Source organism: Arachis ipaensis, chromosome B07 (genome assembly GCF_000816755.2).
Source record: "Arachis ipaensis cultivar K30076 chromosome B07, Araip1.1, whole genome shotgun sequence".
Taxonomy (NCBI): domain Eukaryota; kingdom Viridiplantae; phylum Streptophyta; class Magnoliopsida; order Fabales; family Fabaceae; genus Arachis; species Arachis ipaensis.
In genome coordinates, this window is record NC_029791.2 from 4473558 (window position 1) to 4485420 (window position 11863).

The 11863-nt window shown below is 36.1% G+C and overlaps 1 protein-coding gene across 2 annotated transcripts in view; it reads right to left on the reverse strand.

The window, feature by feature from the left end:
• Nucleotides 1703–11863, reverse strand: part of LOC107608956 — a 24406-nt gene continuing 14245 nt past the window's right edge. The window contains exons 1-9 of one of the 2 annotated variants that reach the window (XM_021107065.1): nt 8651–8833; nt 7625–7711; nt 6815–6904; nt 6391–6471; nt 6072–6266; nt 3838–5976; nt 3037–3183; nt 2447–2823; nt 1703–2344 (exon numbers count right to left, since the gene is read on the reverse strand). In XM_021107065.1, coding sequence (XP_020962724.1) covers nt 2218–2344; nt 2447–2823; nt 3037–3183; nt 3838–5976; nt 6072–6266; nt 6391–6471; nt 6815–6904; nt 7625–7711; nt 8651–8722 — 3315 coding nt within the window. In that variant the 5' untranslated portion in view covers nt 8723–8833 and the 3' untranslated portion in view covers nt 1703–2217. The other variant, XM_021107064.1, reaches the window with a different exon arrangement.

The window sequence follows — 11863 nt, forward strand, 5'->3', positions numbered from 1 at the left end:
GAAAAGTTATTATTTTAATATTTAAAAAAATATATATTTTTTACATAATAAATAAATAAGTATTTTTATATTATTATATTCAAATATAATTAATAAATAAAAAAATTTTTTGCTTGAATTATCATCTCTTTTTTGAAGCCTTAGACCTATGATTTAATTGGATTTAATTGAGAGTTTCAAACACGTATTTAGCAGGAAAAATGAATAATTATGATCGGGTTTACTTAAAACCTGTGATTTAGTCCTCTTAACTGACGTAGGTTTGTAATAGCGATATTATTCTTGTCAAGTATAAATAACATTTTCTGTTAGAATAAATAGCTACCAACCTATCCCCCTAATGGGCTTTCAATGGAAAAGAGTTGCGAGAAGTAAACTAACTTTAACAAACTATATAATGTACCCAAACAAAATATTGGGCCCAGATAATTTTAGAACTAGAATTGGATAGGGGCCGCGCGAACGCAGGCCCCCACTGCCACAAATTATGACGTAGGCTCCACCACTTGGGTAGACCTTAGGCTGGCACCCTTCCCAAGTGCAATGGAAGTCACCAGCCTAGGCCATGGGCCTTCTTGATCACCCATTGACCCCGTCCAGGTAAGTATGTTGCTTAATTCCACACACTTCTATTTTATAGCTCCACTTTACAGACTCCCTCACTTCAGCTTCTCAATGTGGGACTCTGTATGTGACCCAATAACTGCAATCTCTCCAACTATGTATGCTCCATCTCATTTCTTTCTGAATGGAAGATGACTGACGTTCAATACGCTATTACTTTAACATTCCAACCAGTGATGTTAGAAAATCGTTTTGTTTTTACTAATAAGATGGGAGTGATTAGAGCACAACTATATTCACAGGAATTTCGCCTGTTTGCCTATTTGCTCTTCCTTTTGGGACCGGTTTATCCTTTTAATGATTGAGTGAGAATTCTTTTTTCCCCACACCTTCTGTGGTGTTAACTCATTCTTTCTTTGACCTAAACGAAGCGCTGCAGAATCATCTAGTTAATTCCCAACATTATATATAGATCAGAAGGGAAAAATACAAAGTACTACTACGTATAAATAAGTTATGGTTCAATTATTCCATTCGAAAGATCTAACAAACATTGGTATCAGTGTCAGATAAGAGTGAGTATGATAAAGCTAGATATTGTTCTAAGTACAGCAAAGATTTGAACTATGTATTGTGTGTTCCCCGCCAACCATGCCCATATGGCTAAACATACACTTGTATACATCCGCTAGATATTGATATCAATACGTTTAAGATGTCTCCATTTCCAACAACATAGTAGAGTTTGTAGGCATCAAAACAACAGTGTAGTTTATATTCATTATTATCAATGACCAAGTTTTATTTTGTCACTTGTTCCCTTGAAATTGGTTTATTCTTCAAATAACTCCCTTTAAGCCAACGAAATTCATTTGCAAAGCAAGTTTTTGTTCACACCTTCCATAACAAGATTTTTCTGACCCCAAACCCAAAGAATAAGAAGATTTCTGAGACCAGAGCTTCTCACTCTTAAACCTAAAGCCAAACCCTATTGAATTGCAAATATCGGCTAAAATATTTAGTATATTTCGCCTGTCAAATGGTTGAGATCGAAAATCCAAGGCTAAAGGGAACCTCGAAGTGATTTCCTACATTATGAACTAATATACTAGTCAGAGGAAAATCGTAAAGCACTACATACAAAGATATGATTTAATTATTCCACAACCAAGATGTAATTCACATTAGTATATATGAGAGTGAGGATGATAATGCCGGCTAGTATTCTAAGTGCAAGTAAGATTTCAACAAAGCATTTGCTCCGAGGGCTATCTATGTCAACTACTTAGAGCCATTCCTTCCATGGCTGGAGGAATTTATAACCGTGTGTATGTAGAAGAAAAATTTGCAAATGCATTCGCTTATGAAATTTACACTGCAGCTACTCTCAACCGAGACTGCAACCTACCAAGAATTTACATTTCTCACCCTCAACACCCCCCACACAAGGTAAACATATAGGGAAAAAAATGGAAAGCAGGTTAAAGGAAAAAAAATTACAAAATCACAATCATTCCCTACTCTCTCCTACTATGCCAAACCCCAGCTCCCTTCAAGGCATTATATTTGATGGAAGCCGAATGCAATTGATCAGTATGAGCTTTTGCTGCAATTCCAGTCAACGTAAAAAAAAGTCATTTACAAGTTGTCACATCAGTGAGCCAGGTCTTCACTCCCAACACCAACGCTGGACTTGTCAATCATGCGAACGTTGTATTGCTCAGCATTCAACAACGTAAAGGTTAAAACTCGGGTTACAAAATGGCTAATGTATGGAATACTGTATAGTTTATATGAACTCAGGAATTGCTACAAGCTAATGAGGAAAGGCAAATGAGTGCTGTCAGTTGATAGAAGGGCATTTTCTATAATGCATTAATACCTGAAGCGAACTCTCTTAAGATCTATTACGCCTCCAGGAAGGGAGGTGAGTGTAATATATACACCAGGTTCATCTTGCTCAACCCATTCATTCTCACTCCGGGATTCACTCTCCTTTGTTCTGCTCCCATTTTTGTTAGTTACCTCTGACTGGTTCTGTTTATTGTGACCAGCACTACTACGGTTGCTGGCAGTGCTGGATCCATTTGAAAGCAACTGATTATTTGATCCAGTTAAATCTGCTTCTGGGCTTGTTGCTTGAATATTCAATCGATCAATGGAAGCATAGCTAAGCTCATTGGAACCAATGGAAGCAAGAGAAGGCGATTTGACATTCCTAGCTGCTCCTACAGGTAGCCTCTCAGCCATGTCCTTCAACTAATCAGTGCATGAAACAAAAAAACAGAATCACTTAGCATAACATCCAATACAAATCTGGAATACATAAGCCTAAAGAATAACTAGTTTCGATTTATGAATGTTATGTGTCTCTCTGTCTCTTTTCTTTCTTTGCCATGGGAATGTGTAGGTATTTTGGGATCTAACAGGTTTCTAATTTCTCAAATACTTTAAAAGTATATAAGTTTCTACCTGAGCGGTAAGAGATTTGATCACTTCCTTTGCAGCTTTGCACTTCGCAGTTTCCTCTCCAGCAATTGCTATAGCATCTTTTAGCTGTTTGGTTGTTCTTTCCAACTCAACTTCTTGAAGTTGCGCTTTCCTAGTCAGGTTTTCCACCTAAAAGAAGGAAAGAAAATGAGGCTTGCCAAAAATAGATGACCTTGTGAGTTACACTATCGACATCAGATATGATCTACACCAAACAATAAACTATTGTCCACAAGCCATCAGACCACACCCTCCAAAACTAATTACTTGAACATGCAAAATGAAAAACAAGATTAGAAATGAGAATTGAGAAGCATTAAGTATGCTGCTTGGATTGCAGAATCTTATTTAGTTATTCCTGTGAAACTTTAAAATAAAGAACCTGGTCACCTCAAATAGTGTATTGCCACAACCTGGTATTTCAATAATTGTACTGTATATACATGGCAATATTACATACAAAGCACGTGCTTTGCAATTATATTGCCTTGGATTTTAATTTGCAATTCATCTCAACCATTAATTAGAAAATGCAGCAAGTCATTAAAGTTGCTGGCCATTAATATGCATCCCATGGTAAATTTTTCTGCTTGTCATTTCCACCTAGTATCCCAGTCATTTCCTTTCAGATATTTATTCACATATATTGATGTCCTAAAAATGACCAGTTGATGCACCAAAAAATGGGTGTTATTAAGAGCAGATTTTATAAAACTCCATGCAAATTGCAAACATTTAGAAGCAAGAAAGGGAATCAATCAGCCACGGCATAAAATAAGGTACCTGCTGTCTTAATTTAATAACCTCCTGACTGAGGCTATCATTGGTCCTCTTAGCATCATCCACAACTATCTTTGGGGAAGTAAGACCTCCCAGTGTTGGAGTTGGAGTAGTTGAACGTGGTGGACTAGGTCGTCTAGATATTGGAGATGTTGCTCGGGAAACAATTCTAGATCCAGGAACAGATGCTGAGAAGAACTTCTTTGATGATCCAAAAACAGGATTAAAAGATTTAGAAATATTCAGTGCTCCCCATTGTGAACCCCCATTTGGAACAGGAGAGACGCGACTACTGTTGAATTCCAACTTCTTGTTTTTTTTAGAAGATCTGCTATCCACTTGCTTCAAGGACTCCATTGAAGAAAACCTAGCAAGTTGACTACGAGATCTCGAATCCATTTTATCATCCTTATCAATTAACTCAAGTGACCCTGGAACGATACTTCCTCTTCTGCTCACAGAAGAATGGGATGAAGAATCAGTTTCCATAGATTTCCTTAGTTTATTAAAACAGTTGTCACAGACGCGATAAGGTTTGTTGGGGTTTGGTGCCATTGAAGCCTTAAGAGATTTCTTACTGCTACATGAATGACAGAAAACAAGTCCACAATTATAACAATTGTGACGTTTTCTTTTGAAATTAAATGGAAGACGACAGCCAGAACACATAGACTGGTCAACACCAGATACCCACTTATGTAGACAGATAGCTGCAGTGAAATTAGTACCACAAGCAACACTTTTGACCTGTTTGTCTTTCAATGCTTCTACTAATGTTGGGACATTTCTGTCATCTGTATCCCCATGGCCTAAACGACCATTTGCACCCTTACCCCATGTGTAAACTTCTGTCCTTGAAGTTAAAACTGAAACATGATATGCACCACAAGCAATCTCCTCCACAAAACTCTTTGAAAGCTTTCCTTCAACACGGCTTGGTAGCTTCCCATCAGCTTGAGGATTTCCCAACTGACCATAGACAGGACTACCCATTGTATAGACATGCCCAGAGGTGGTAAGCGCAACAGTCAGACTATGTCCACAAGCAACCTGACAGAAATTGGGTTCAACCAGGGCTGCAACACAGGTTGGAACAAGTTTTGCTTCCTTATCACCATGCCCAAGTCGACCTTTGTCTCCATCACCCCAAGTGAACAGCTTCCCTGAAGAGCAGTTGCTGGAACTAGAATTTCCAACCATGACTTCCACAACTGCAGCAGTATGCCAAACACCACAAGCAGCCCGGACAGTACGAAGACCCTTGAGGGACTCTACTTCCCTAGGTAATGAAACACTTTTACGATCTCCATGACCCAAAACACCAAATGTACCATCACCAAAAGTAAACAATTGCCCAGCAGAGGTTACGACAGCAGTGTGCCATGGTCCACAAGAAATAGATGAAACATGTATGCCCTCCAGGGGGCCATTTACTCTTTTTGGGACCCAGTGGCTCACTTGATTACCATGCCCCAGAAGACCATAATTGTATGTGCCATCACCCCATGTATAAAGATCACCAGAAAGTGTCACAGCACATGTATGATATTCCCCACAAGCTACAAGTTCAATATTTGTATTGCTTAAAGTTTCGATAAGCTTTGGATGGAGAACATCAGAATCAACACCATGCCCAAGCCTACCTCCTGATTCTTCCCCCCAAGAGAAAATTTCACCTTGTTTGGTCACTAAGGCCGCATGTCGTCCACCGCAGGCAATATTCTGTACATCAAGAACTACTGCAGATTCCAAGGCTTTTGGAAAAAGAGAGTCCATTTTTACACCCAAAGAACTCCCAACTCGATGAGTCCCACCACCCAGAACACCATCACCTGTACCTTCCCCCCAAATGAAAACATCCCCTAAAGCATCGCCATCATCATGGCCAGAACCTTGGCTAGATGAGCTAACAGCACTTGATAGACTAACTCTAAAAGCATCCATACCCATTGTCTTCATGTGACCATGCATACTATCTGATCCTCCAGACGACACAGAGTGGACTGAAGCACTTGCAGAATCTGGAGGGAAGAAACCCTTTGGTGGGACAGCATACAACATCACATCCGATAATGCTTTATCTAAACCATTTTTAGGTGGGCTGTCATAAGGACTGTGAAGACGAAGGTGATCCCCACTATCCTGAATAGCACAGACAAAATTCTTTAAATAAACATCTTCAACAGAAATGCAGTGAAACAGGGAGAAAACAAAGGGGTATAATTATATATTTATACCTTTTGCAAGCTTTCATTACTACCAAATGGAGAATTCATGGGAGAACTTCTTCTGGTGTATGTTCTAGGACTATTAGCTTCAGAAGGAATACCATCACTTCTTGACTCTGTCCTCCATTTTCGGTGATGACTACGTGAAATTAATGCTTTTAAACCACTAAACCAAACTTCAGCTTCATCTTTATCTTTGCAAATCTAGCAGAAAAGTAGGTGACCAGATTATGTTAAGCTTTCAGCATATTCAAAATATCAATAGCACCAACGCAACGACCAACTGCAGCTAAAAATCCCAAGAGGGGAAGAATAAAGAAATTCGTACCAAGTCCAGTGACCTATCATTGTAGATAAGAGAAAATGACTGGTATTCCTTTTCAGGCCGTGGATACCTTTGAAAGATTGGCTGAAAAAGATAGGACCCATATTTTATCAATCACAATAAAGAAGCCAATCAAGTTAAATGACTTCATCCATGAGTGAAGGAACCACAAGTATAATTACATAAACAGGCGTACCGGAATATTCATAATAAAACAACCATGAAGCTTTACTGGTAGACAAATAATAAATGTGTATCATATTTCATATATTTCAACTTTGATAAGCACATTACTTTAATCATGCAAACATCAAATGGAACAGAACCATCATATAACAACTAATCATCTGGATAGGACATATCACTGTTGACTAAACCTGATGAAGCAGAACAGCACCATGATTCAACAGCAAATTTAAAAACCTACCGTGCGTTGTCCAGATATAATTCTAGACACATGGCTCAGTTTAAGGTGCTTCTCTTCTTTCCCTGAGAACCATATCAAAACAGATTCATCCTGAAAGACATAAAAACATTCAAATTTTGGCAACTGGATTTTTTTTTTCAAATAAAAGGCATCTGGAAAATTATCTAGCAACAAATGGTAATCTAATGGAAATAACTCGCATATGGAAAAATAACAAGATTGTCCACTAGCAAAAAATTGTTGTAACAACAAATACATTTGCCAAACAAAACTAGTCAAGACTGTTAAATCCTCATGGTTTAGTAAAAGCAATATTAGGTTTCGGAATTTCAATTTGTAACTCAAAATTTATATAATGTTGGGCATATCATTGTAATCACCATGACTAAATCAAATTTTAACAATGTTTCTTCTTCAAGCACTCCTGAAAATCTGATCATAAGATAATCTAACTGCTCTTTTAAGCCATTGATGGATTTATTTTGGTAACTAAAAACAAAACAAAACAAAAAAACAAAAAAAAAATACAAATATTTGCAAATTCCTTTTCTATTTTTAGAGAATGCACTTTCAGAATGTCATCTTTTTCACTATTTAATTTGTTGGATGAATACTTTGCATTCTGCCCTCCTCTTTGAGAAACTATTTTATACTCTTTGTTATTCCACTTCAAGCATCCCTACTGTCTTTATCCCCACTACTTCTAGAATAAATTACTTGACTTTTATTTAAGGGGAAATAAGTAAATACAGAACAAAAGGTAATAATGAGGCACTGATTTTAGTAATTGAATATTAGTGCCAAACTCACATTGGAAAGCCTGAACGGGCAAAACTTGGGCTTCCCCCTTCTTCCATACTTGAGCAGGTAAGCTCCTTTCTTTAAAGCAGTAATAGCCTGTCATGAATATCAATAAAGCACTTCAGTCAGCACATCTGAAGATAGTACAATGCTGAGAAAAATGAGGAATTACCAAATAAACAAAGCAAGATAAACGACAAACATCATGGCTTAGCCTGCCTAAAGACCAAAATTCCACATAAGACACAAAAAAATAGTTTGAACCATGGACAGAAGAGCATCATTTTCAGTGTCTAGCCAAGTGCTTCTCGGGCACTTGAGTAAACCAGTGGAAATTGTCAATGTTTTCACATTCATAGCACTTACTGTCAATATTAAAAATGTCCAAAGATACATCTATAACGAGAGTATTCTCACCAATTAAGACATGGAATATTCTTCTATGATCACAAATCTAACACCTCATATGTAAACATACTCACAAGTTGGTCTCATCAACTTTACACTCACGAACTTAGTTACAAGACCAACTAACACCATAGTGAGTGTGTCTAAACAAGTAAACATTAAGTCTTAAACTTGTGTACATAAAATAATTTTCTTAAGAAAAACAGTGAGATCTCACTCTTTCTTCACATAGGGCAGTGGTTTCCTATACATGTAACACGTGACAACAAGAACTGGCATGCCATTGAGCAATCAAGCCCTTCTGCGAAAGGCTGCGTAGCGCAACACATACACAAAAAAGGCAACCTACAAATAACCTGACATGATGATCCACAGCTAGGAGCAGCTGAAGCTAACTAATAATCAAACTTACTGCAACTATACTTCCATTGACTAATCCAAAATATCGCAATCTAGTGAAATTAATTAACTCAGTTCATCTAAAACTTCAATTAAAACGCTCCAAACAACAGCCATCACAACAGCAACGAAAATCCAATTACGATGCTGAAGTTCCAAATAAATCGGAAGGAAAAAAATAAAATAAAATAATCTCTATGTATATATTCAAAGAAAAAACAACGGTACCTGCTCAATGTCTCGTTCTACAGCACCGGTTCTGCTAAGATCCGAAGTCATTCTACCAGTACGTGACATCATCCAAAGCCGAAATTTGAAGCAAAAAAATGAAAACAAAAAGAAACTAATTAGAAACTTCTTTTTTGTTTTGGCTCCTCAAATTCTAAACACCAATCTCGCATTCAACCATTTTCGTACCCGAACCCTTCCATTCATCAATTCGAACGGATATTCCGAACAAAAAAACCCTCACTAAACTCCCAAATTCGCAATCTGAAACAGCTCCAGCACCAAATCCATCATGATTCACGGCTCCATCGAGCACCTCACCGCACCAGAACACTGCTCCACACAGCTCCGAAGCTCAAACTCAGCTCGAAGCGTACTCCGAAGCTAGCTCCGAAGCTGAAAGAAAGCTCCTAGGTCACGGAAGAACAATTCGATCGCGTAACTCCGCGGATTCCGGTGATCCAAGCGTCGTCGAGCTCGCGTCGGCGCGGCAGAGACGAAAATCGCGGCGACAGAGTGCGGCGGAGAAACGAAAATGGAGAGAGACACGGAGAGAGAAGGTAAGGAGCTCTGATCTGAGAGAATCAGTTGCAGAAGAGAGAGAAAGTGAGTTTCTAGAGAGAGAAAGCTTTTTTTTGCGAATTATAAAAAAAAAAATAAAAGCAACGAAAAAAAACAGTAAAACACAGTGTTTGTTGTCTATGGCTGAGAAGTGTGTGTGAAGAGCTCAAAACAGAAAGAAAACAGAAAAGGAAAAAAAATTAAAATTAAAATTAAAAAGGGGAAATTGAAAAAAGTAGAAGGGGGTGAAGATTACCCCTGAAGTTTCGTAAAATTTCGGGTTTGCCACTGTACTTTTTGCGGTAATTATTGTTGCGTTTTGTTGTTTAGACTTTAGAGTGTATAGTATTTGTATTTTATTATTCTGAGGGAAAAAATAAAAAAGAAAAAGAAAAAAGAAGAGATTTGACTAATAAAGAAAGAAAATGTATTTGGAAGAGGAAGAAAAAAACAGGATAATGGTTCTTTCTGGTCAGTATTGAGTCAATGCCTTTTAGAATTATTAATCTTTAGTTTTGGAGAAAATAATTTTTTCAGAGATTTTGTTTGGCTATGTAGTGACTAATAACTAACAACAGATAAACTGAGTTGTTATAATTATTTTAATTTAGTATTTGTTAATATAATATGTTTAAATAATACGAAATAAAAATAATAGTTTGATTTTAAATGCAGCAAAAAATATATATTTACACAATATCTATTCAATTATGAACATATTAACAAAAGTACTGGAGTCAATAATTAAAGTCTTTATGAATAAAGTTATTTTAAAAAATACCAAAAAAATGTTATTTTAGATATAACAAGGCCTAAAGGCTAAAGCAAAAAAGGAAAACAGTTACACAACAACTAGCTTAGGGAAGTGGATTCCAATATCAATACAAAATTATTTTTCATCAATAATGTATCAAAATTAATTTAGTTAAATTATATTCTTACAAAAATAAATGAGTTATATTTTTTACCACTTTTTCTTTGTTAGTGTTTCCAAATAAAGAAAAAAAAGTGATACTTTTTATAGTTTTGTTATACATTTAAAATTTTTTGGCAATTAACTTTAATTAAATTGATTTAAAACCAACTAAAATTAATTTCATTAGTGATAGCATAAATAAAGGCCACTAATATAAATGTTTATAACTCGCGTTCTTTTTTCTTTTTTTTTTTCTTTTTTTTGCATGTTTTTTTTATTATTGTTCTTTTATTGCTGTTGTTATTATTACGTTTTTTTTTTTCTATTTCTCCTCCTCTTTTTAGTGATTTTGCAATATGTGTTTTTTCTCTTTGTTTGGAAATAAGGGAAAGATGAACAAAAAAAAAAGAAGATGATGATGATAATGACGAAAGAGGAGGAGGAGTTCGTTTGTGTGTCGTCATTATTAAATAATTTCGGTGAGGTGCACTTGTACTTGTTTTAAATTGAATTTGTTTGTGTATAATCATCATTATTTGATTTTAATTTGGTCTATTTTGGATTTAAATAAGGTGCACTTGGTCTCTTATTTTAAATTGAGTTTGTTTGTAGTCATCATTAAGTAATTTCGGTGTATTTTGGATTTAAATAGTTTGTGCTTGTTTTGAACTGAGTTTATTTATGTGTCGTCATCATTAGGTAATTTCAGTGTATTCTGAATTTGAACTGATATACGTATAAAAAAAAAAGATGACAACGATAACAATAACGATAATGATGGAAGAGGAGGAGGCAAAAGATGGAGGAGGTGGTATAGTGGTAGTGATGACAATGATAATAAAAGAGAAAGACGATGATGAAAAAATACATGATATGAAAAACGGTCATAACTACTTAGTTAAATTTGATTAAATATATTCTATTTTTTAGGTGAAAAAAATGTGACTTTGATTATTGTAATATCAAAATAATAATAATAATAATATTTACCTTATCCATTTTCATTGTATCACATTCTATGTTATTTATCTTTTTGGAATAAGAATGATTTTGGTCCCTAATATAGAGGCCGAAAATCAATTTCGTCTCCAACCTTTTTTTCGCTCCAAAATGGTCCTCCAAGATTTCAGTTTATTTTAAAATTGTCCTTCGAACGAAAATACCATTCTCCCTTAACCCCAAAATCAACCACCACCACCACCACCATAACAGAAGCCACCACCACCACCAATATCATTATGGCCATCATCATCATTAGACCTTTCTCCAAAAACAACCAAAATCAACTAAGAAGCCCAAGTTGAACAAGAACCCACCACCACCACCACCATTATCATCATGGTCATCATCATCAGAACAACAAAACTCAAAACAGAACCCACCACCACCTCCACCAACATCATCAACACCAAAACCCACCACCACCCCCACCTCAGAAAATCAGAACTCAAAAAATCATAGCAATCAAAACTCAGAACCATCAACAAAATTCAAAACTAAAATTCTTTCTCTTTTATTTTTGTTCTGCTTCTTCATCTTCTTTTAAAAAAATTCAAGCAACATGCACTTTGAACAATAATAAACAAATTCAGTAACAACAATATTTCAAATTCAAGTCAAATTCAGTAACAACAATATTTCACAAAAAAATTCAGAAATTCTACAAAAAATCCAGTTCATAGAAGAAGTGGCGGGCGGTGAGGGCGAGGAGGAAGAGCAGTGGCGGAGAAGAAGCG